At 41.9% G+C, this 22,705-nt stretch overlaps 1 protein-coding gene across 1 annotated transcript in view; it reads right to left on the bottom strand.

The window, feature by feature from the left end:
• Positions 1–22,705, bottom strand: part of ksr2 (kinase suppressor of ras 2) — a 365,578-nt gene that overhangs the window by 41,844 nt on the left and 301,029 nt on the right. Inside the window, exons 16-17 of the mRNA XM_078421757.1 lie at positions 15,387–15,483; positions 15,034–15,167 (exon numbers count right to left, since the gene is read on the bottom strand). Coding sequence (XP_078277883.1) covers positions 15,034–15,167; positions 15,387–15,483 — 231 coding nt within the window. The remainder of the gene's footprint in view (positions 1–15,033; positions 15,168–15,386; positions 15,484–22,705) is intronic.

Here is a 22,705-nt window from a genome sequence, read left to right as displayed (position 1 = left end):
TTTTGTATAGAACACAACTTTAGAGAGGCACAAAAAGATTCTGATGCAGTTTGCTAAAAATAAATATGATATTCCATTCACTAGCTTCCTGAGCTGGCAATTATACATATGCTTGGAATGCAAGTACATCAGAGTCTCAAACTAATCCCATTTACACTGCTCAGCATGATAGGTGTCATTAGCTCATTGGCTGACTGCATGTGCAATGGCACACTTTGTAACTTCTGTTTCATTCAATATTATTTGCTTGTTTAGAAAAAGAACAAACAAAACTTGTCAGAAAATGCTAAAAATACCAGCAAGTAGTTAAAGGAAAAGAAAGGCTGCACATTTATATAGTGTCTTTCATCACCTCAGGCTATCCCAGTGCAGTTTAAAATCAATTCAGTACTTTTGGGGGTAATTATCCTTCCAATTTGGCAAGGGCAGCAATCAATCTGTATGGAGCTCAATTGCCATAAAAAGCAGTTAAATAAATGATAAGCTAGTTCCAGTTTAGTGTACAGTGAAAAGCTTTTGTTGCATGCTATCCAGTCAGCAGATAGACAATACATGATTACAATCAAGCTATTTACAGTGTATAGATACATGATAAGGGAATAACTTTTAGTGCAAGGTAAAGCCAACAAAATCTGATCAAGGATAGTCTGAGGGTCACCAAAGTGGTTCAGCCCTGCTCTCTGCTTGTGGTAGGATGATTCAGTTGCCTGATAACAGCTGGGTACAAATTGTCCCTGAATCTGGAGGTGTGCGTTTTCACACTTCTATACCTTTTGCCTGATGGGAGAGGGGAGAAGAGGGAGTGGCCAGGGTGCGTTTCGTCCATGATTATGCTGCTGGCCTTGCCGAGGCAGCGTGAGGTGTAAATGGAGTCAATGGAAGGCAATTTGGTTTGTGTGATGATCAGGGCTGCGTCCATAATCCGCTGCAATTTCTTGCGTTCTTGGATGGAGCTGTTCCCAAACCAAGCTGTGCATCCTGCTAATCTGTCTGTTTTGCCTTTGTTAGCTGAAGTATGAAACTTCAAAATAAAATCATGGGATTTATTTTTATTAATTTGATTGGGTAAACATCTTTTTAACATTTAAACTAAAAATAGTTGCCAGCAAGAATGCAAACTTCCTTCAACACTGAACAAATCTGCCACCCTGAACTCTATTCTTTGATCCTTGTAATGGAACTGCAGCCAACAAACCTCCTGACTCAGTGACAAAAGTGACATCAGTGATTAAAAACTGACAAAGACATAATGGGGGGAATCTTATTCTCTCTTGGGTTGCTGATCTCCATGCTGCTTGTTCCAGTGCAGCCCTCAGCAGTCCACCAGGGGCCCCAGCACTTTGGCTCAGCCCAGCTCAACGCAGAGGCAGTGTCAACACAGGTAGCCAGCTGCACTCGCTTTGACAGCCAGTGAAGCCCAATGGAGCCAATTTTTCGACCTGAGATCTACAGGAAACTCAGTAGCCCAGTTGTATTACATGAAGAGTCCACTGAAACAGCAGAAGAGGAACAAGTGGCAGGGTGGAAGATGCCACCACTGATTTAGATCATATCCAGCACTGGAACCTGTGACTTTCATGGCGATACACAGCCAAGTCCGAGCGTTAACACTGGCATTGCTATGGAAGATTGGCCCCATTATTTACACAACCTGCTTATGGATCAGTGAGAGCATTTTTCCTCTTGTATTTATCTAGAACTACACTAATGTTTCCCCACTGAAGCATTCCATTGATCCTTAAATGATACCAGGTATCTCTACTTGGGAGTCCACCCCATTTGTTAATCACACTTTGCACAAAGAAAAAAGGACTTTTGATTTACTTTTGCAACTTAACTTAATTTTACAGATTTAAAGTTTATAACTTAGCTGTCCCTTTAATGTCACCATTCTAATCTTTCAAGAATCACTAAAGTCTGGAGCGGTCCCTAAGGACTTACAATTGCAAATGTTATTCCACTGTTCATGAAGGGAATGAGGCAAAAGAGGCACATGATAAAATAGGCCAAGGTCAGCATGGTTTTGTGAAGGGGAGATCTTAGATACATAGATACGTGGACAATAGGCCAGTTGGCCCTTCGAGCCAGCAGGCCATTCATTGTGATCATGGTTGATCATCCACAATCAGTACCCCGTTCCTGCTTTCTCCCCATACCCCTTGATTCCGCAAGTCCTAAGAGCTCTATCTCACTCTCTTTTGAATGCATCCAGTGAATTGGCCTCTACTGCCTTCTGAGGCAGAGAATTCCACAAATTCACAACTCTGTGTGAAAATGTTTTTCCTCATCTCAGTTCTAAATGGCCTACCCCTTGTTCTTAAACTGTGGCCTCTGATTCTGGACACCCCCAACGTCGGGAACATGTTTCCTGCATTTAGCCTGTCCAATCCTTTAATAATTTTATATGTTTGTATAAGATCCCCCCTCACCCTTCTAAATTTCCGTGAATACAAGCCCAGTCGCTCCATTCTTTCATCATATGACAGTCCAGCCATCCCGAGAATTAATCTCGTGAAGCTACGCTGCACTCCCTCAATAGCAAGAATGTCCTTCCTCAAGTTAGGAGACCAAAATTGCACACAATGCTCCAGGTGTGGTCTCACCAAAGCCCTGTACAACTGCAGAAGGACCTATTTGCTCCTATACTCAACTCCTCTCTTTATGAAGGCCAATATGCCATTAGCTTTCTTCATTGCCTGCTGTAGCAGCACGCTTACTTTCAGTGACTGATGTACTAGGACACCGAGGTCTCGTTGTACTTCCCCTTTTCCCAACCTGACACCATTCGGATAACAATCTGCCTTCCCGTTCATACCTCCAAAGTAGATAACCTCACATTTATCCACATTATACTGCATCTGCCCACTCACCCAACCTGTCCAAGTCACTCTTGGCATCCTCTTCACAGTTCACACTGCCACCCAGATTTGTGTCATCTGCAAATTTGCTAATGTTACTTTTAATTCCTTCATCTAAATCATTAATGTACACCGATCAGCCAAAACATTATGACCACTGACAGGTGAAGTGAATAACATTGGTTATCTTGTTACATTGGCACCTGTCAATGGGTGGGATATATTAGGCAGCAAGTGAACAGTCAGTTCTTGAAGTTGATGTGTTGGACACAGGAGAAGTGGGCAGGAGTAAAGACCTGAGCGACTTTGACAAGGGCCAAATTGTTATGGCCAGACGACTGGATCAGAGCATCTCTGAAACGGCAAGGCTTGTGGGGTGCTCCCGGTCAGCAGTGGCGAGTACCTACCGACAGTGGTCCGAGGAGGGACAAACCACAAACCGGCAACAGGGTGTTGGGCGCCCAAAGCTCATCAATGCGCAAGGGCAACGAAGGCTAGCCTTCTATGGGATGTGCTGGATCGACAAGTCCGATCCTGGGCGGCTCCACCTCGCAACTTACATGACTTGAAGGATCTGCTGATAATGTTTTGGTGCCAGCTACAGGGGTCTTGTAGAGTCCATGCCTTGGTGGCTCAGCGCTGTTTTGGCGGCACATGGAGGACCAACAGCATATTAGGCAGGTAGTTACAATGTTTTGGCTGATCTGTGTATATTGTAAATAGCTGCAGTCCCAGCACCGAGCCTTGCGGCATCCCACGAGTCACTGCCTGCCATTCTGAACGGGACCCGTTAATCCCTGCTCTTTGTTTCCTGTCTGTCAACCAATTTTCTATCCATGTCAATACCCTACCCCCAATACCATGTGCTCTAATTTTGCCCACTAATCTCCTGTGTGGGACCTTATCAAAGGCTTTCTGAAAGTCCAGGTACACTACATCCACTGGCTCTCCCTTGTCCATTTTACTTGTTACATCCTCAAAAAATTCCAGAAGATTTGTCAAGCATGATTTCCCCTTCGTAAATCCATTCTGTTACTGTTATCCAAATATTACATCTTTGATAATCGACTCCAGCATCTTCCCCACTACCGATATTAGGCTAACTGGTCTATAATTCCCTGCTTTCTCTCTCCCTCCTTTCTTGAAAAGTGGGATAACATTAGCTACTCTCCAATCCACAGGAACTGATCCAGAATCCATAGAGCATTGGAAAATGATCACCAGTGCGTCCACGATTTCTAGAGCGGCCTCTTTGAGTACCCTGGGATGCAGACCATCAGGCCCTGAAGATTTATCAACCTTCAGTCCCATCAGTCTACCCAATACCATTTCCTGACTAATGGGAATTTCCTTCAGTTCCTCTGCCTCTCTAGATCCCCCAGTACATCTGGGAGATTGTTTATGTCTTCCTTAGTGAAGACAGAACCAAAGTACCTGTTCAACTCGTCTGCCATTTCCTTGTTCCCCAAAATAAATTCACCTGTTTCTGTGTTCAATGGACCCACATTTGTCTTAACTAATTTTTTTCTCTTCACATACCTAAAGAAGCTTTTACTATCCTCCTTTATATTCTTGGCTAGTTTACCTTCTTACCTCATCTTTTCTTCCCGTATTGCCTTTTTAGTTACCTTCTGTTGATCTTTAAAGGTTTCCCAATCCTCTGGCTTCCCACTCATCTTTGCTATGTTATACTGTACGTCTCTTTTATTTTTATACTGTTCTTGACTTCCCTTGTCAGCCACGGTTGCCTTTTACTCCGCTCAAGAATCTTTCTTCTTCTTTGGAATGAAATGACCCCACATCTTCTGGATTATTCCCATAAACACCTGCCATTGCTGTTCCACCGTCATCCCCGCTGGGGTCACTTTCCAGAAAACTTTGACCAGCTCCTCCCTCATGCCAACATAGTCACCTTTGTTCAATTGCAATACTGACACTTCCGATTTTACCTTCTCCCTCTCAAATTACAGATTAAAACTTATCATGTTATGGTCACTACCTCCTAATGGTTCCTTTACCTTGAGTTCCCTTATCAAATCCAGTTCATTACACAACACTAAATCCAGAATTGCCTTCTCCCCCTGGTAGGCTCCAGTACAAGCTGCTGTAAGAATCCATCTTGGAGGCACTCCACAAACTCCCTTTCTTGGGGTCCAGTATCAACCTGATTTTCCCAGTCTACCTGCATGTTGAAATCCCCCATAACCACCAGAGCATTACATTTGTTACATGCTAAATTTAACTCCTGATGCAACTTGCACTCTATCTCCAGGCTACGGTTCGGGGGCCTGTAGATTACTCCCATTAGGATCTTTTTACCCTTACAATTTCTCATTTCTATCCACGATGACTCCACATAGAAACATAGAAAGGGACTAAATTTCATTGCTAACAGAGCCACCCAACCCCCTCTGCCCACCTGTCAGTCTTTTCAATAGGATGCATACCCCTGAATATTCAGTTCCCTGCTCCGATCCTCTTGCAGCCACGTCTCTGTAATTCCCACAACATCATACTTACCAATTTCTAACTGAGCCTCAAGCTCAACCACTTTATTTCATATACTTTGCGCATTCATATATAACACTTTTAATTCGGTATTCACCTCCCCTCTCAGACCGGTTCCTATTTCACCTGACACTCTCTTATCCCTTCTTGAAGTTTCTGTCCCAATAATTTGGGTGTCCTTCGTAACGTTTCCTGTACTCTCTTCCCCTTTAACTCCATCCTTATACAGTACTCCCAATTTGTCAACTCCTCCCCTCCGCTATTTAGCCTGACAAATCTGTTGGAATCTTTTTAGGAAGTAAATAGCAGGATGGACAAAGGAGAGTCAGTGGATGTTGTCTACTTGAAATTTCAGAAGGCCTTTGATAAGGTGCCACACGTGAGATTGCTAAACAATACGAGAGCCCATGGTATTAGAAGGGAGATACTCACATGGATAGAAGATTGACTGAATAGCAGAACGCACAGAATGGGAATAAAAATCACTTTTTCTGCTTGGCTGCCGATGACTAGTGATGTTCTGTAGGGGTCGGTTTTGGGTCCACTACTTTTCACATTGTATATTAATGATTTGGATGATGGAATTGATGACTGATACAAGGTTTGCAACAAAGATGGAACAAAAGAGTTTGTTACAAAGATGACTTTGATACAAAGATAGACTGAGGGGCAGATAGAGTAGAGGAAGCAGGGTGTCTGCAGAAGATCTTGGACAGGTTGGGATAGTGGCAAAGAAGTGGCAGATGGAATACAGCATAGCAAAGTGTGTAGCAAAGCACTTTAGTAGTAGGAATAAAGGTAGCGAATATTTTCTAAATGGAGGGAGGATTCAGAAATCGAAGGTGCAAAGGGACTTGGAAGTGATGGTGCAGAATTCCTATACATTTAATTGGCAGGTTGAATTGGTAGTAAGGTGGCACAGCGGTAGAGTTGCTGCCTTACAGCGAATGCAGCGCCGGAGACTCATGTTCGATCCTGACTCCAGGCGCCGTCTGTACGGAGTTTGTACGTTCTCCCCGTGACCTGCGTGGGTTTTCTCCGAGATCTTCGGTTTCCTCCCACACTCCAAAGACGTACAGGTATGTAGGTTAATTGACTGGGCAAATGTAAGAATTGTCCCTAGTGGGTGTAGGATAGTGTTAGTGTGCGGGGATCGCTGGGCGGCGCGCACCCGGTGGGCCGAAGGGCCTGTTTCTGCGCTGTATCTCTAAATCTAAAATGAAAAGCAATGTTCACATTAATTTTGAGAGGACTAGAATATAAACGCAGGGATGTAATGGTGAGGCTTTATAGGGCACTGGTCAGACAATATTTGTGTGAGCAGTTTTAGAGGAGGGGCGTGCTAGGGTCGGAGAGGGTCCAGAGGAGGTTTACGAGAATGATGGTTCAGTTAATGTATGATGAGAGTCGGATGGCTCTGGGGCTATACGTGCTGGAGTTTGGAAGGATGAAGGGGTATCTCATTGAAACTTCCCGAATAATGAAAGACCTTGATAGAGTGAATGTGGAGAGGATGTTTCCACTAGTGGGAGAGTCTAGGACCAGAAGGCAAAGCCTCAGAATAATATGGACGCTCTGTAGAAAGGAGATGAGGAGGTATTTCATGAGCCAGAGGTTGATGAATCTGTGGAATTCTTTGCCACAGATGGCTGTGGAGGCCAAGTCTTTGGGTATTTTTAAAGCAGAGATTCATATGTTCTTGATTAGTAAGGGTGTCACAGGTTACAGGGATAAGGTGGGAGAATTAGGTTGCGAGCGAAAGATAGATCAGCCATGATTGAGTGGCAGAGTAGACGAATGGCCTAATTCTCCCCCTTTGACGAGAACTTATGATGTTTTGTTCCAAATCTGAAATCCCCAATTTCTCTATTTTGTCCACATAAAAGAGGGATAATATTATATATTACTATTTAGAACTGTTTTCTGCAATGACTGTTCTGTGAGTCATTATCTATAATAGTTGCTGGGCTGAAAAGTATGAAAAGCACTATGTTAACTCATGGGTCTTGAATAAAGTATTACTATTTTGATATTCAGCGGCTTCATCTGCAAATAAATTATGGGAAAGGCACAATTTAATATTAAGAATTAGTAGTAAATTCCCCCAGACTGACTGTAATCACAGAAACATGAGTGTTGTTTTGAAATGACTGTTTTGTACCATTCAGAGTAAAATATTATCAGACTACGAAGAATGTCGGAGAATATCACAAGACACTTCACTGAAATTTAATTAATAAAGGTGGCTTCAAGATTTTTTTGATCGGGAAAAACTCATTTAGAGTGGTAGATATTAAGGGAAAATGTAATATATAAACAGAAAATAGTTGCAGGAGGAGGCCATTCGGCCCATCGAGCCAGCACCACCATTCATTGTAATCATGGCTGATCATCCACAATCAGTAACCCGTGCCCGCCTTCTCCCCATATCCCTTGATTCCACTAGCCCCTAGAGCTCTATCTAACTCCCTCTTAAATTCATCCAGTGATTTGGCCTCCACTGCCCTCTGTGGCAGAGAATTCCACAAATTCACAACTCTCTGGGTGAAAAAGTTCCTTCTCACCTCAGTTTTATATGGCCTCCATATAGAGGTAATACAAATGCAATACAAATGTAATACAGGCAAGTGTTATGGAATTTTAGAACTTTGGTCCTAGGATTATTAAGGGTGCAACTAGGGAGATCTCGAAAGAACCGCCAACAACCGAGTGAGGTGGAGGACATTTGTCAATGGCCTATGCTCCCTAGAGGAGCAAAGGGCTTAAGAAGAAGAAGTAGGGATTGGACACGCTAGAGGCAGGAAACATGTTCCCAATGTTGGTGGAGTCCAGAACCAGGGGCCACAGTTTAAGAATAAGGGGCAGGCCATTTAGAACAGAGATGAGGAGAAACCTTTTCACTCAGAGAGCTGTGAAGCTGTGGAATTCTCTGCCTCAGAAGGCAGTGGAGGCCAATTTTATGGATGCTTTCAAGAGAGAGATTGATAGATATGGGGAGAAGGCAGGAAGGGGGTACTGATTGTGCATGATCAACCATGATCACGGTGATTGGCCGTACTGGCTCGAAGAGCCAAAGGCCTACTCCTGCACCTATTGTCTATTGTCTACTAAGAGATTAAGTGGAATAGGCCTGGAATTCATAAATTTTAAAGAATGGGAAATGATTTCATTGAAATGTATACCATTCTATGGGCCTTAAAGGAGTGGATAGGGAGTTGAGCTCTCCCAAATTGGACTGTTTAGAATCATTGTTTCAAAATAAGGGATCTTAAAATCAGCCAAACAGCAATTCAGCATGCAAACACACTCTTTGGCCTAACTTGTCCATGCCAAACCAAGTTGCTTAATCAAGCTAATCCTATTTATCCCAGGAAAAAGACTGTGGCTATTCATCTTATCTGTATACGGTAAGGTGAATAGCCGCTTGTGATTTTATAAACCTCTATAATGTCACCATTCAATCTCCTGCACTCCAGGGAAAAAAGACCCAGTCTATCCAGCCTCTACTTATGATTCAATCCTTCCAACCTGACAATGTTCCTCTGCACCCATTCCAATTTAATGAGATCCTTCCTATAGCAGGATACTCAGTACTCCATTGGTGGCCTGACCAATGTCTTGAAAAGCTATAACTTGATGTCCCAACTCATGTACTCAATACCCTGACTGATGGAGGTAGCGTGCCAAACACCTTCTTCATCATCCTGTCTATCTGTGTCGCCAAATTCAAGGAATTATGGACCTGCATACCAAGGTCTCTTTGTTCTACAACATTCCCCATGGCCCTGCCATATAATGTACAAGTCCTTCACTGGTTTGTCTTACCAACATGCAACACCTTACAATTACAGTAGTTTAGTTTATTGTCACGTGTACCAAGGTGCAGTGAGAAGCTTTTGTTGCATGCTATCCAGTCAGTAGAAAGACAATACTTGATTACAATTGAGCCATTTACAGTGTATAGATACATAAAAAGGGAATAATGTTTAGTGCAAGGAAAAGCCAGCAAAGTGTGATGAAGGATAGTCCAAAGAGGTAGATAGTAGTTCAGCACTGCTCTCTGGTTGTGGTAGGATGATTCAGTTGCCTGATAACAGCTGGGAAGAAACTGTCCCTGAATCTGGTGGTGTGCGTTTTCACACTTCTATACCTTTTGCCTGATGGGAGAGGGGAGAAGAAGGAGTGGCCAGGGTGCGACTCATCCTTGATGATGCTGCTGGCCTTGCCAAGGCAGCGTGAGGTGTAAATGAAGTAAATAGAAGGGAGGTTGGTTTGTGTGATGGTCTGAGCTGCGTCCACAATTTGCTGCAATTTCTTGCGGTCTTGGATGGAGCTGTTCACAAACCAGGGTGTGATGCATCCTGATCAAATGATCTCTATGGTGCATCTGTGGAAGTTGGTGAGAGTTACAGGGGGAATGCCAAACTTCCTAAGCCTTCTCAGGAAGTAGAGGTGTTAGTGTGCTTTCTTGGTCGTTGCTTCAATGTGAATGGTCCAGGAGAAGTTGTTGGTGACATTGACTCCTGGGAATTTGAGGTTTTCAACCATCTCTACTTCGGTTGCAGGGGCTGGTTGGTGCATCAGGTTGCGATGATGAGGCTGGCAAATCAGGATGACAGAAAATGGAGCTATCATACAATAAGCTGGGACACTGCTGGGATAAATGCTGGGATAAATGCTGGGACAAATGCTGGGACAAATGCTGGGACACTGCTGGGATGCTGCTGGGATAAATGCTGGGACGCTGCTGGGATAAATGCTGGGATACTGCTGGGATAAATGCTGGGACAAATGCTGGGACACTGCTGGGATGCTGCTGGGATAAATGCTGGGACGCTGCTGGGATAAATGCTGAGATACTGCTGGGATAAATGCTGGGATACTGCTGGGATAAATGCTGGGATACTGCTGGGATAAATGCTGGGACAAATGTTGGGACAAATGCTGGGATGCTGCTGGGATGAATGCTGGGATACTGCTGGGATAAATGCTGGGATACTGCTGGGATACTGCTGGGACAAATGCTGGGACAAATGCTGGGACAAATGCTGGGATACTGCTGGGATAAATGCCTAGGATAAATGCTGGGACACTGCTGGGATAAATGCTGGGACACTGCTGGGATAAATGCTGGGACACTGCTGGGATAAATGCTGGGACACTGCTGGGATAAATGCTGGGACACTGCTGGGACAAATGCAACGACCAAGAAAGCACACCAACACCTCTACTGGGACTCAGCATTTATATTAATCAGAAGTTTAGATAAGGGAACCAATGTAATACTTCTCAGTTTGCTGACAACACAAAACTGTGTGGGATTGTGAGTTGTGAGGAAAATGCAAGGCACCACTCGACTGAGTGGGCAAATACATGACAGATGCATTAGATGTGATGAATGTGAAGGTATCTAACATGGCAGGAAAAACAGAAAGGTAGCAATAGTTAATTGGTGACAATTTGAGAAATGTTGATGTGCAAATCAATCCAGGTGCCCTTATACACAGAAAGCAAACAGGTACAAAGGCAAATGATGAATTGGTCTTCACTGCATAAGGTTTTGAATACAGAATTATAGTCTTACTGTAATTTCACAGGACCATGTTGAGGTGACACTTGTAGTAGATTTGGTCTCCTAACTCATGAAAGGCTATTGTTCCCTTTAAGAGGAATGCATCAAAGATTTACTAGAAAACACACAAAGCTCAGAGCAACTCAGTGGGTCAGAGAACCTCTGGAGAACATGGATAGGTGATGCTTTGGGTAGGGACCCTTCTACAGACTGATTGTAGTAGGGGGTAGAAAGCTGGATGAGAGGTGGGTGCTGGTCAAGAGCCTAGCAAGTGAAAGGTGGTTACTGATGAGGGGGGTTTGATTGGCAGATGTGTGGAAAAAGGCTACAGTTGGGAAGAAGACAGATGATTGTGACATAAGGAGATAAGGTGAGAAGAGCAGCAAAAGGTGAAGTCAGAGGAAGGGATATAGGTGGAAGGAGATGGCGGAAGGAACAAGAGTTATTGTTCAGTCTGAAGAAGGGTCTCGACCCGAAACGTCACCCATTCCTTCTCCCCTGAGATGCTGCCTGACCTGCTGAGTTACTCCAGCATTTTGTGAAATAAATACCTTCGATTTGTACCAGCATCTGCAGTTATTTTCTTATAATAAGAGTTATTGTTGGGTAGTTACTTAAAATTGGAGAATTCAATGTTCATATGGTTGGGTTGTACACATGCGGAATATGAGGTGCTGTTCCTTTAGTTGGTGTGTGACTTTACTCTGGTAGTGGAGAAGACCCAGGCCAGAAATGTCGGTTGGGAATGGGAAGAAGAGTTAAAATGGTTGGTAACCGAGAGATCTAGCAGGCTTTGGCAGACCGAGCACAAATGTTTGGCAAAAACAGTCACCTAGGCTACGTTTGGTCTTGCTGATGAAAAGGTTGTAGAGGAAAGTACTTGGGGAGGGAAGGGATGAGTGAACCAAGGAGTTGTGGAGGGAATGGTCTCTGCGGAAAGCGGAAAAGGGTGGTGATAGGATAGTGTGACTGGTGATGGGAATGATTTCTTGGATGACATGTCTGTCACAGAAACAGAGATTGAGTGCCTGGGTCTGTATTCAATGGTGTTCAGAAGAATGACAGGGAATCCCATTGAAACATACTGTACACAATTTCGGGGGAAATAAGAACCAAAGATCGCTGTCTCAACAATGGAGGCAAGACATTTATAATGAGACGAGGGAAATTTCTTCAGTCTGAGTAATTGTCTACCACTCAGTGCTGATGAGGACATTTTCCTGAATAGATTTCCAAACACAAAAAGCATCAAGAAGCATGGAGTAAGGCGGGAATATGATAATGAGATAGAATGTGTAGGAAGGAGCTGCAGATGCTGGTTTAAACTGGATAGACATAAAAAGCTGGAGTAACTCAGCGGGACAGGCAGCATGTCTGGAGAGAAGGCATGGGTGACCTTTCGGGTCGAGACCCTTCTTCAGATAGAAGATTGGCAATGTTCATGTTATACAGCATACCGTGCCAAATGGCCAACCCCTGCTTATATTCTTCTATATTACCATCATTCTAGGAATTTCTCCCATTGCAACCTAGAATAGCTTCCTCCCCCTACAACAACATCCTGTATGTGAAACACAATCCAATGATTAGAGTTAACGCTGAACAGATTAAATTCAGTTTCTCTATTTTCATTCTTCGCTTCCTGACTAAATAGAATCCTAATTGTAAGTAGTTTATGTGCGGCCATATTACTAACCACTGAGCTATTCTGAATTCTACTGAACCAGGCAAGCGTGACTAATATGACATTCAAAAGCATTAAAATGGTTACAGACCAATGATACATTATGAGATCATTTATTAAACACATTTCAAAACTATATTATTTAATAATACACAACAAAAAATGATGGCTTGCTAATATGAACTTGTAAAACCAAAATTTGCCATGACTTGGCATGTTTCTAAATATTTTATTTATGCATACAGGAAACCAGAATTTCACATCCCACTTTCAATAACATAGGGAGCATGCCTCCATATTCTACGTTATCAATATTGGAATTAGGTACGGGTTAAATATCAAATGCTAAGTAATGATGCATTAATATTTCTAAAGTTCATCAGTCTCATAGTCATGAGAACCTTTTAGAGAACTTGATTATTGACTTTAATTGGGTAATTAGCCTACAGTTTTCATTTCCTGCTCTCTCACACATTTTAAATCGGCTTGATGTTTCTTGGACTATAATAAACATGTACAGATTTGTATGAGAGTGTTTTAATATGACTTTTGGAATATCAGTTTTAAGCTATTACTCCTTTACATATTAAATCTTGTAAATTGAGTATGAAGGGCCAAATGAAACAAAGAACCGCAGATGCTGGTTAATACACAAAAGGACACAAAGTGCCAGAGTAACTCAGCAGGTCAGGCAGCATTTCTGGAGAACATGGATAGGTAAGATTTTGGGTTGGGACCTATCTTCAGACTGGTTGTGGGGGGGCCAGAGAAGAAAGCTGGAGGAGAGGATGGGCAGGTCAAAGCCAGGCAGGCAATAGCTATCTATTATCTGCTAGGCTTTGTCCTGCCCCTCATATCCTGCAGCCCTCTAATCCCCCCAACACCCCTGCAATTAGCCCAAAGAAGGGTTCCAACCTGAAATGCTACCCATCTATGCTTTCCAGAGATGCTGCCTGACCTGCTGAGTTACTCCAGCATTTTATGTCTTTTTTTGGAAGTAGATTAATTGATCCCTAAATAGAATTTTAATAAGGTACATTGAAGATGGTAGACACAAAATGCTGGAGTAACTCAGATGGACAGGCAGCACCTCCAGAGATAAGGAATGGGAGATGTTTCGGGTTATTAGTCCAGCATTTTGTGTCTACCTTCAGTGTAAAACAGCATCTGCACTTCCCTTCCTACACATTGAAGATTGTGTTCATTATTGTAAAGAACAATGCTTGAAAATTACTTCTGTGCCATGATGATAAAACAAACCAGACGGCAGCATCCATGTTTAGTTCAGTTTAGTTTAGTTTAGTTTGGAGAGACAGCGCGAATACAGGCCCTTTCGGCCCACCAGGTCCGTGCCGACCAGCGATCCCAGCACATTAATACTATCCTATACCCACAATTTTTACATTTACCAAGCCAATTAACCTACAAACCTGTACGTCTTTGGAATGTGGGAGGAAAACCGAAGATCTTTTAGAAAACCCACGCAGGTCACGGGAAGAACGTGCAACTCCATACAGACAGCATCCTTAGTTGGGGTCGAACCCGGGTCTCCGGCACTGCATTCGCTGTAAGGCAGCAACTCTACCGCTGCGAAACCGTGACCGCCCAACATGTATACTGTGAAACATGGATAAGAGGAAGGTGCTGTATGATTTTCCCCATTGTTCCTTAATACGACTTCGCTACTTGATGAGACACACAGTATTTGTGTGCAATGAAGTGAAATTGCTACCCCTAGCCCTTTACTACTAAACTTAGAAAATGTTTACTGTTTAAAAAATCTCTCTGACATAACTTCAGCTTTTGGGTGCAGAGTCTTATCTTTTAAATTTTGACATTTACAAATTCAATGTCTGTTTTTAATCTCACTAGCGCCTTTTTCGTCTATTTCACGTTCGGTGTGTGATTTTCACATTGAAAGAAATATTCTTCCGGATTTAGATTTAAGACATAAAGTGAGAGAAAGAAGTAGAGAAAATATTGCTAGTCCTAATCCTCAAGTTCTGCATTCTTGCAATGAGGTACATATGTATGTATACAATCATCTATTAATGATTTGGATGAGAACGTACACCATCAGGAGCTCAATTGAAGTTAATTCCCATTTGTTTTCCCACTTACCGTCAACTGATAAGGGTTCCAGACTTCCTCAAAGTTGGCCTTCCTTGTTCTTGCAGCATCAAATATTTTTGAAGTGAAAACTATTTAATAGAATACCTTTAGTAGAGTTAAAAATAATCTATGCTGCCCACAATTCCAATATTTTCAACGGAACGCTGCTTTTCAGGCATACAAAAATGGAAATAAAAATCTTCCCTATTTTGTAGCAACATACTGTTAAAATCTATCTTGTGATTGCTCCACAATAACTCCACAATGATAGTAATTTATATGCATTGCAAAAACTGTACCTGCCCTCTTGCAACGCTCCAGAGATGCTGAAGAGACCAAAATCAGTAATGATTATCTTCCCATTGTCGTAAAAGATATTCTTTGATTTCAAATCCTTATGAAGAATTCCTTTAGCATGTAGGTAACCCATACCCTTAAAAATTAAATGACAATATTTCATATTAGTGCACAAGAATATTCGCTCAAAGTAGCATAAAACAAATACATGCATAATTTTTTTCTAAAGTAATCCATATAAAATGCAATGTTTCTTTCTATCCTCTAACAGCAAGTGGATTTAAACAAAGTGACAATTTGTGAAATAAAGATGTAGGGGCACACTATTGGTGTACACTTGTAACACATTGCGCACCTTTACAATCTCCTGAGCAATTTGTCTGGTCTTGTTCACATCCAACACCATTTTAGCATCTCTTACAACAGAGTAAAGAGTTCTTCCTTTGCAGAGGCTGCAAAAAACAATTAAACAGATATTAAATTACTGAATAGAAGCTTGAGGTTAACTCAAAGAAATTATGAAGTGAAATACATAAGCTGTGAACAAAATGATCAAATATTATTAGCATCTTTCAAATTGGAATATACTTAAGATTAAAAATCCTTTTCAATGTCAAAATTCTGAAATTGGTTCAGTGATTATCTACAAGAAGAAATAATTCCATTGGGAAGGTCATTCAGTTTATATGCAAAATGAAGGATTGGCTTGAGGGAATTTGAATATCGGATTGGTTGAGTGCCTTTGTTTAGCAAAAGGAAATACATGATGCAATATCTTTAAATATTTGAAAAGATGCCCTTTTAGAGCATCTTGTCGTTGGCACAAAGGACCAAATGTAGAATCTTGGATATTAAAGTATTTCGGTATTGTAGACCTCAAGAAGTCTACGTTCAAAATGTGCTTACGTGTTGAATATATTGTACTCTGTTATCATGCCAACACCAGGTTCGTTCACCTGACTGAATAATACATATGCCTGCAGAGGCCCTGGCCTTCCATATGCAATTCAGGCAAAAGGTTACAGTGAATCCATAGCATTTTATTAAGAATCTGGGTAGTACTTCTACAGCTTCACAAATGCCCTATATGGGAGAAAGCTTGTTTGACAGGCCGACTTTCTGCCCACTTTCCAACTACTTTCCAGCCTGGCCCACTTTCCAGGCACACTGGGGCAGGCCAAACAGATCTGACTGATAACTGAAGGTGGAGATTGATTGGAGATGGTCTGATGTGTGATGATGTCAGAGTAATGACTGATCGCCATTGAGGTGAAAAATTTAAACTCTGATCCCAGATGCCTTTGAATGTTATGAGGGATCTGATGGTAAGAATGTTTTGTGGTTACGGGGATTGGGTTAGTGGGCTGAGAGCTTTTCTACATCTTCTGTCACACATAATGGTGTTGTAAATAAATTCTTCATCTCAGTGTTGAAATTGACATTATTTTAAAATTGTTGTATTTCCAAAGCCGTGGAAACCTGTGCGACTCATATTGAAACATGCAGATTAGGTTGAGTTGAAGGTTACCAGCTTCATGAATAGATTTACAATTCCCAATCATCCTTCTAAGAGATGGGTGACCTCCCATTTTTGTCTCTATAAAACCTGGAAACCAGTTACAATCAATCTTTCATTAATTAACTCCCTAACCACATTCAATCTACGTTTCCTCAAGTAAATGTCACAAATCCCTTTCCTGCGGATGGTTGTACCAGCCTCCATGAATGTGCAAGGGAATCCCCTATGAATTTTCCCACAGAAAGTCCAATAAGTTGCAGTTATAGACAGACCTTCTTCTGAACTGTGTAAGAAAATAACTGCAGATGCTGGTACAAATCGAAGGTATTTATTTCACAAAATGCTGGAGTAACTCAGCAGGTCAGGCAGCATCTCAGGAGAGAAGGAATGGGTGGTGACGTTTCGGGTCGAGATCCTTCTTCAGACTGAACTTCTGAACTGCTACAATGGAGCTGTCAATGAGGATTAAAACAAATAGTTGTAGTAAATAGGCATGCCTTGAGGTTCATGAGAAGGCTACTGCTATCGCTGGAGGGCAGCTGCTTCCAGGAGCTCTCCTCCTCCCCTTGGGAATAGTTCTTGCTTCAAGGGTTGAAATAATTGGCCAGATAAAAGTCTTTTTTTCTCTTTTGTTAAACAATTTTCACAATCTTATTTGTTGATTGGTAGGTTCCATTTGTGATCAGTGTGGTTCATTGCTATTTCATGAATAGAATATCTGTGTTTATTCCATGCGTGTCATATTAGCAAGAGTGGAAACATATGTATTGATAGAGCTAGAAAATGCTAAATATTACAAAATTTCAGTAAAATGCTGTCCTTTTTGCACCCATTGAGATCTTTCCCCAGTGTAGGTGTTCAGTAGGTGTTTAAGCATTTGATTTCAGCAGAACAAAATGAGTCATGCATCTCATCCGTATCTGGAATGATTAATTGATTTACCTTATACAACACAAGAATATTCAAAGATACGATTCTCAGTTAAGCAGAAGAAACCAACATTTAATTGTTTTTACTCTGGCAGAGAGATATTGCTTCACCTTTGGTTCTCTTGCACAGCCACACAATGGAAAAGAAAATCATGGAAATTATTGGGATGCAGTTAATAGTCTATTCCATCGGGTTCATCTATTATTAACTTTTATTGCAGCCCAAGTGAAATTTGGTGGGAAATATACACTTTGGTAGCTACTGCAAGCTCATGCTTCCCATGTCACTGTTTATTGGGTTTTTTCTTCAACTTGGTCAGTTTAAAAAAAAATTGGTTATTATATTTAAAGGAGATACATTGACCCTTCCTTTCAAAATGGAATTGGTTTGTTTAAAAAAAATTACTCAGCTCTGCTAATGCTTTCACCCATTATTGCTGATTCCAGCTAAAATTTGTAAACGTTGTTACGTTCTGTTTTCTGGTTCAGAAAAAATAACTTATTGAAAGATTCAATGCGATTTCTGATTTTTGTTTTGCAAAATAAAACTACAAAAAACTGGTACAAGAAATACATTGAAAGGTTATGTCAGGGTATTTGAACACTTTAGTCCATAAAAAGTGGGACCAGGAGTAAGCTCTTTGGCTTATTGATCCCTTCAAGAGACCCTTCTTCTCAGTCTCGACCCGAAACGTCACCCATTCCTTCTCTCCTGAGATGCTGCCTGACCTGCTGCGTTACTCCACAATTTTGTGATACCTTCGATTTGTACCAGCATCTGCAGTTATTTTCCTACATTCGTGCAATGCCAGTCATTTATGAAAGCTTCTGGGTATCACAAATGGAGACTTTGATATGAACCAGTTAGAAGAGCAGGAACCATTGTCATTTGGGTTATTTTAACACCTGGTAAAGACCAGCTTTGTGAAACTAAAATCAAGCAAATCAACAGGCCAGTTATTTCAATGTATCTAATTAGCATTACTGTTAATCCATCAGTTAACAGTAGAGCATTTGAGTCTGTCCTCAACATGCATTTAGCATGTCCTGCTTCATACATGCAGTAATCTCCAATTTTGCAGACAAGCTGGTGAGGTCATGAAAGATGACTAGGCAGGTATGACCCGACTTTGGTCAGCACCGTCCCTCCATGAGTAACAGCGATGTGGGGTAATTGTTTCAATGGTAACTGCAACATCATTATTGGCCTGGCAGTGGGTGTGATATTTATGGTGCCAGACTGAGAAATGACAACAGATTTGTTCTTCGTGGAACCAATGACATTGCCCGAGGCAACTGGTGTAGCAATCTGCTGGAGAACAGATTGCTGAGATGCCATCACAGCCTCAAAGCCTGTGGCAACAGTGGATTCCAGAGCCAGCAAGTGTAGTCTGGCTGGCCAGAAGCTGTGTTTAGATCACAGCAACCTGAGCTTCCACTGGAGTATTCAGACATCCTTGGATTTGTTGGTGAATCTTTGTTATTCTCTACCCAAAAACCTGTGGAAGCTCAGTCACTGAATATATTAAGAAAGGAATTGATAGATTTTGGAGCATTAAGGGAATAAAGGGATATAAGGTCAGTGCAGGAAAGTAGCATTGAAGTAAAAGATCAGCTCTATTTTATTAATTTAATTCATTTCATTCTTGCTCCTATTTTTTAAGTTCTTCTGCTAGAGAGTTAGTGAATGCATTTCAACCTCTGTAAATCAAATGGTTGCCAGGGTTGAGTACCTCTCACACCACATAACTATGAGTTCTGTGTGGCTGAGTGATGGAACAGTTGTGAGCGTGCGTGTGAGATGGGACTTGCTACTATCTCCACTTAGTGTCACCTCATGTGCAACTTCCTTTTACTTTCACCTGGTATTAGTGCTTTGTCTTGCCCGTGGGGATTTCCAAGGTTGTCTTGAGTACATAATCTCTCTTCAATTACCCATTTCTTCCATCAAGATGACTGGGTCCCAAATAGTATAATGAGCTATCTGCACCCATGCTAATCTGCACTGGACTTTTAATGATCTCTACCTGTTGCTGGCATGACTTTAGTGCTCACTGCTTACTTTCTAATGGTGAGCAGCAGTTATGCAATTACTCATCCTTGAATGCCAATTTACAGTGGTCAATTAACTTACTTACCTGCTTGTCTTTGGGATTACAATGAGGTTTGAACACTGGGGGGGGGGGGGGAGACATGTGGTCACAAGGAGAACATGCAATCTCCACGCAGACAGCACCTGAGGTCAGGATTAAACCTGGATTGCTGGAGTTGTGAGGCAAAAAGTCTGCAAGATGCTCCTCTGCGATGCCTAAATTGTATTGCCAATTAAACATGCACTAAAATAGTGCCACTATGGGGGTCTGTGCCTTTCTGTACAATTTCTATGGTAACCACATCACATTCTGACACACTGGAAGACAGATTTTCCAATAGATTCCTGCGAATATTTAAGGATATCTCACTCTCATTATGGTTATTACTTTTATTTAAATTGCTCCAGGACGTCATGATCTCAATATATATTTTTTCCCTATTCCTAGTACTAACGTCTGGAGAGCACCATTCTATACATTCCTCCAGCCCGATAAACACCATTCATTGATACTTTCTTTCCTGTTGTTTTATCAGTTTTCAACCTATACTGATACTGGCTCCTTTGCATTCACTTTTGATGGCAAGCCCATCATGCAATACTTCATCAAACATCTTTTTGAAGACAAGCGACCCCTGCATTACAGCAGCTCAAGTTAATGAAATCTTCTAACATTTAGAAGTTACTACCAAAAAAAAATTGAGATGCAGAATAAAATTTGTCTCATGGAATTTGTGTGAAAAGAAGTAAATTAATCCGCATGAAATGTTTTTTCATAACTACAATTTTTGATGCATGCACACATGACATGACTTTGCATTATGGAAAATCACAATATACCCATTTTCTAGGAACGCAATACTCACCCCTCCCACCCCATAACTTGTGCTCATATATACGACAACCATTGCAATTCCTTTCATGACACTTTCTCAAAAATATCCTTTCATTAAACTCAAATTAGTCAAGTACCACCATCTAACACAATATATTTTGTTTACATTTTAAACTGTACAAACTGTGCTAAATGCTTGACTATTGTTGAATATATTCTGGATGTTTCCTGGGTCAGATTAAAGATGTTTAATTTGCCTTCAGTCACAGCCAGAAAGTGCATAAGTGTAAATGACTAGCATTGATTTCATTTATGCAATTTGGATTTTCTATCTATCCTCAATTTATTGGCTGCCATATTTATGTCAGTGGACACTGGAAAAGCAGGTATTTTAAGATGTTTACATGTAGATTAGCATTCAAGCATCCATGTTCTGCTTAACTGATGGCAGTAATAGCTGTATTACATGGTCAACTATCCAGATTGCATTTTGAGTCTAGAAATTTGGGTCCTTGCCATGTAATTATTGCTAGGAGTGTGTTCTTTCCCATAAGTCTGGTACAGACTAATAAATATTGAATGTCCATTTTGAAGCAATGGGATAAATTTGATCAGGCCTCATGTAACAGAAAGGGCAGCTCATATTGTTAGTACATAATAGAAAGTCAGGGACTTACTGCTTTCTAATCTCTGTCCACTGAATCTAATCAATTCTTTGATAAGTGTTGGGTGCCTGTAAATTGTCACCAGTGATTCAAGGCCCTGCAAAATGATCTTAAGATTCTCATCAGCAAGCCCAACATGTATCTTTCCCCAATTCAATATTCAGCCACCTGCTGTAAAGCTGTAAAATTTTATATACTGACTAGACTTATGAAAGGAGGGCTCCGTTGGCAAAACATGTTTTAAACAGTTAACCTTGGGAAAGGTATAAAACTAGAATTTCCTTCTTACTCTGTTCGTTAGTAACTTCAAAATCTCAGATAGTTGTCCCAGAGTAGTACATGAATAACACATGTAAATGTAAGGGCAACTTGGGCATTTCAAAAGCACTCTGCATTCTGATTAAGTGCAGTGCTGTGGGCACAAGAATGCGAATTAAGATCTACCTGGTCCTTGACACATAGGATCTCATATCCTGTTAGTGTCTATTTGATTCAAAATGTATTAGGCAAGGTACAAAGTATTTACAGCCACTTAAGCAGATTATTAAGTTATCTTTAAGAGGTATCTAGAAATTGACCTGAACACAAGCCTCCTTTAAGGGACATGTAGATGGTTATGCATGCAACCTATACTGTAGCTACCTTATCACCACTAACCACGCCCCATCCTATTAGTACAACTGTAGTCTCCTCCCTTTGTTCCACCCTTTTAGGTCCCGGTACGTCTGAAGGCTGGATGCAGTCAGTGCTGGGACGTGTGTGCCATGTGCTATAATAAACTACCAGTAAAGGTTACAGTGTGTCAGAGAACACTCCTTTACATGGTGTCAGAAGTGGGATGCGAGCGTTTCCCGTTTACCGGTTTTCATTTATTTTGTTCCCGTTAGTGCCCAGTTTCGGGTTTCCCTCGATATGGCGTCCTCATGCCGAAAGCCATCTCCCCTTGTCTTCGATGCCGACATTGCGGAACGATGGTCGACTTTTGTGATGGACTACACTCACTACGTCAATATTGCGAACCGGAACGACCCAGCCGCGGTCAAAGCATCACTTTTGCTCAACCTGGCCGGTCCCGACGCAATGAAGAGAGCTCAAGCCTTTGTCTATGCACCAGCGGTCCTGGATGACAACGACCAGCCGGTCGAGCCAGCTGAATCGGCCGACGACCCGGTATGTCTTTTGCGCAAATTCGCGGAGCTATGCGACCTGCCCTCCAACCGTATACTGGAGCGGGCCAGGTTCTTCTCACGCAAGCAACAGCCGGATGAACCTGTTGAATGCTACATTGCCGACCTGCGACACCTTGCCCAGCGGTGCCGATTCGAAACCATGCGCGACCAGCTCGTCAGAGACATTCTCGTTACCGGTATGGTCGATCAGAAGCTGCGTGCCGACCTGCTGCAACGGCCTGACCTAACCCTGACTCAAGCAATGCATGCGTGCCGCATTGCCGAAGTGGTCCACCATCCTCACGGACAGAGGGGGTCTGACAACCGAGCCGTAAATTTAACTGGAGTTGCTGGACAACGACGGATGAGGGAGAACTTTCGCCCTCCACAGCGGCCCGTTCGCACACCCCGGGACCCAAGATCTAACAAGTGTCCTAACTGCAGCTACGTACACTCCTCAGAATC

This window comes from Rhinoraja longicauda, chromosome 25 (assembly GCF_053455715.1).
Source record: "Rhinoraja longicauda isolate Sanriku21f chromosome 25, sRhiLon1.1, whole genome shotgun sequence".
NCBI classification, from domain to species: domain Eukaryota; kingdom Metazoa; phylum Chordata; class Chondrichthyes; order Rajiformes; family Arhynchobatidae; genus Rhinoraja; species Rhinoraja longicauda.
This window is presented reverse-complemented; position numbering and strand designations above follow the sequence as displayed.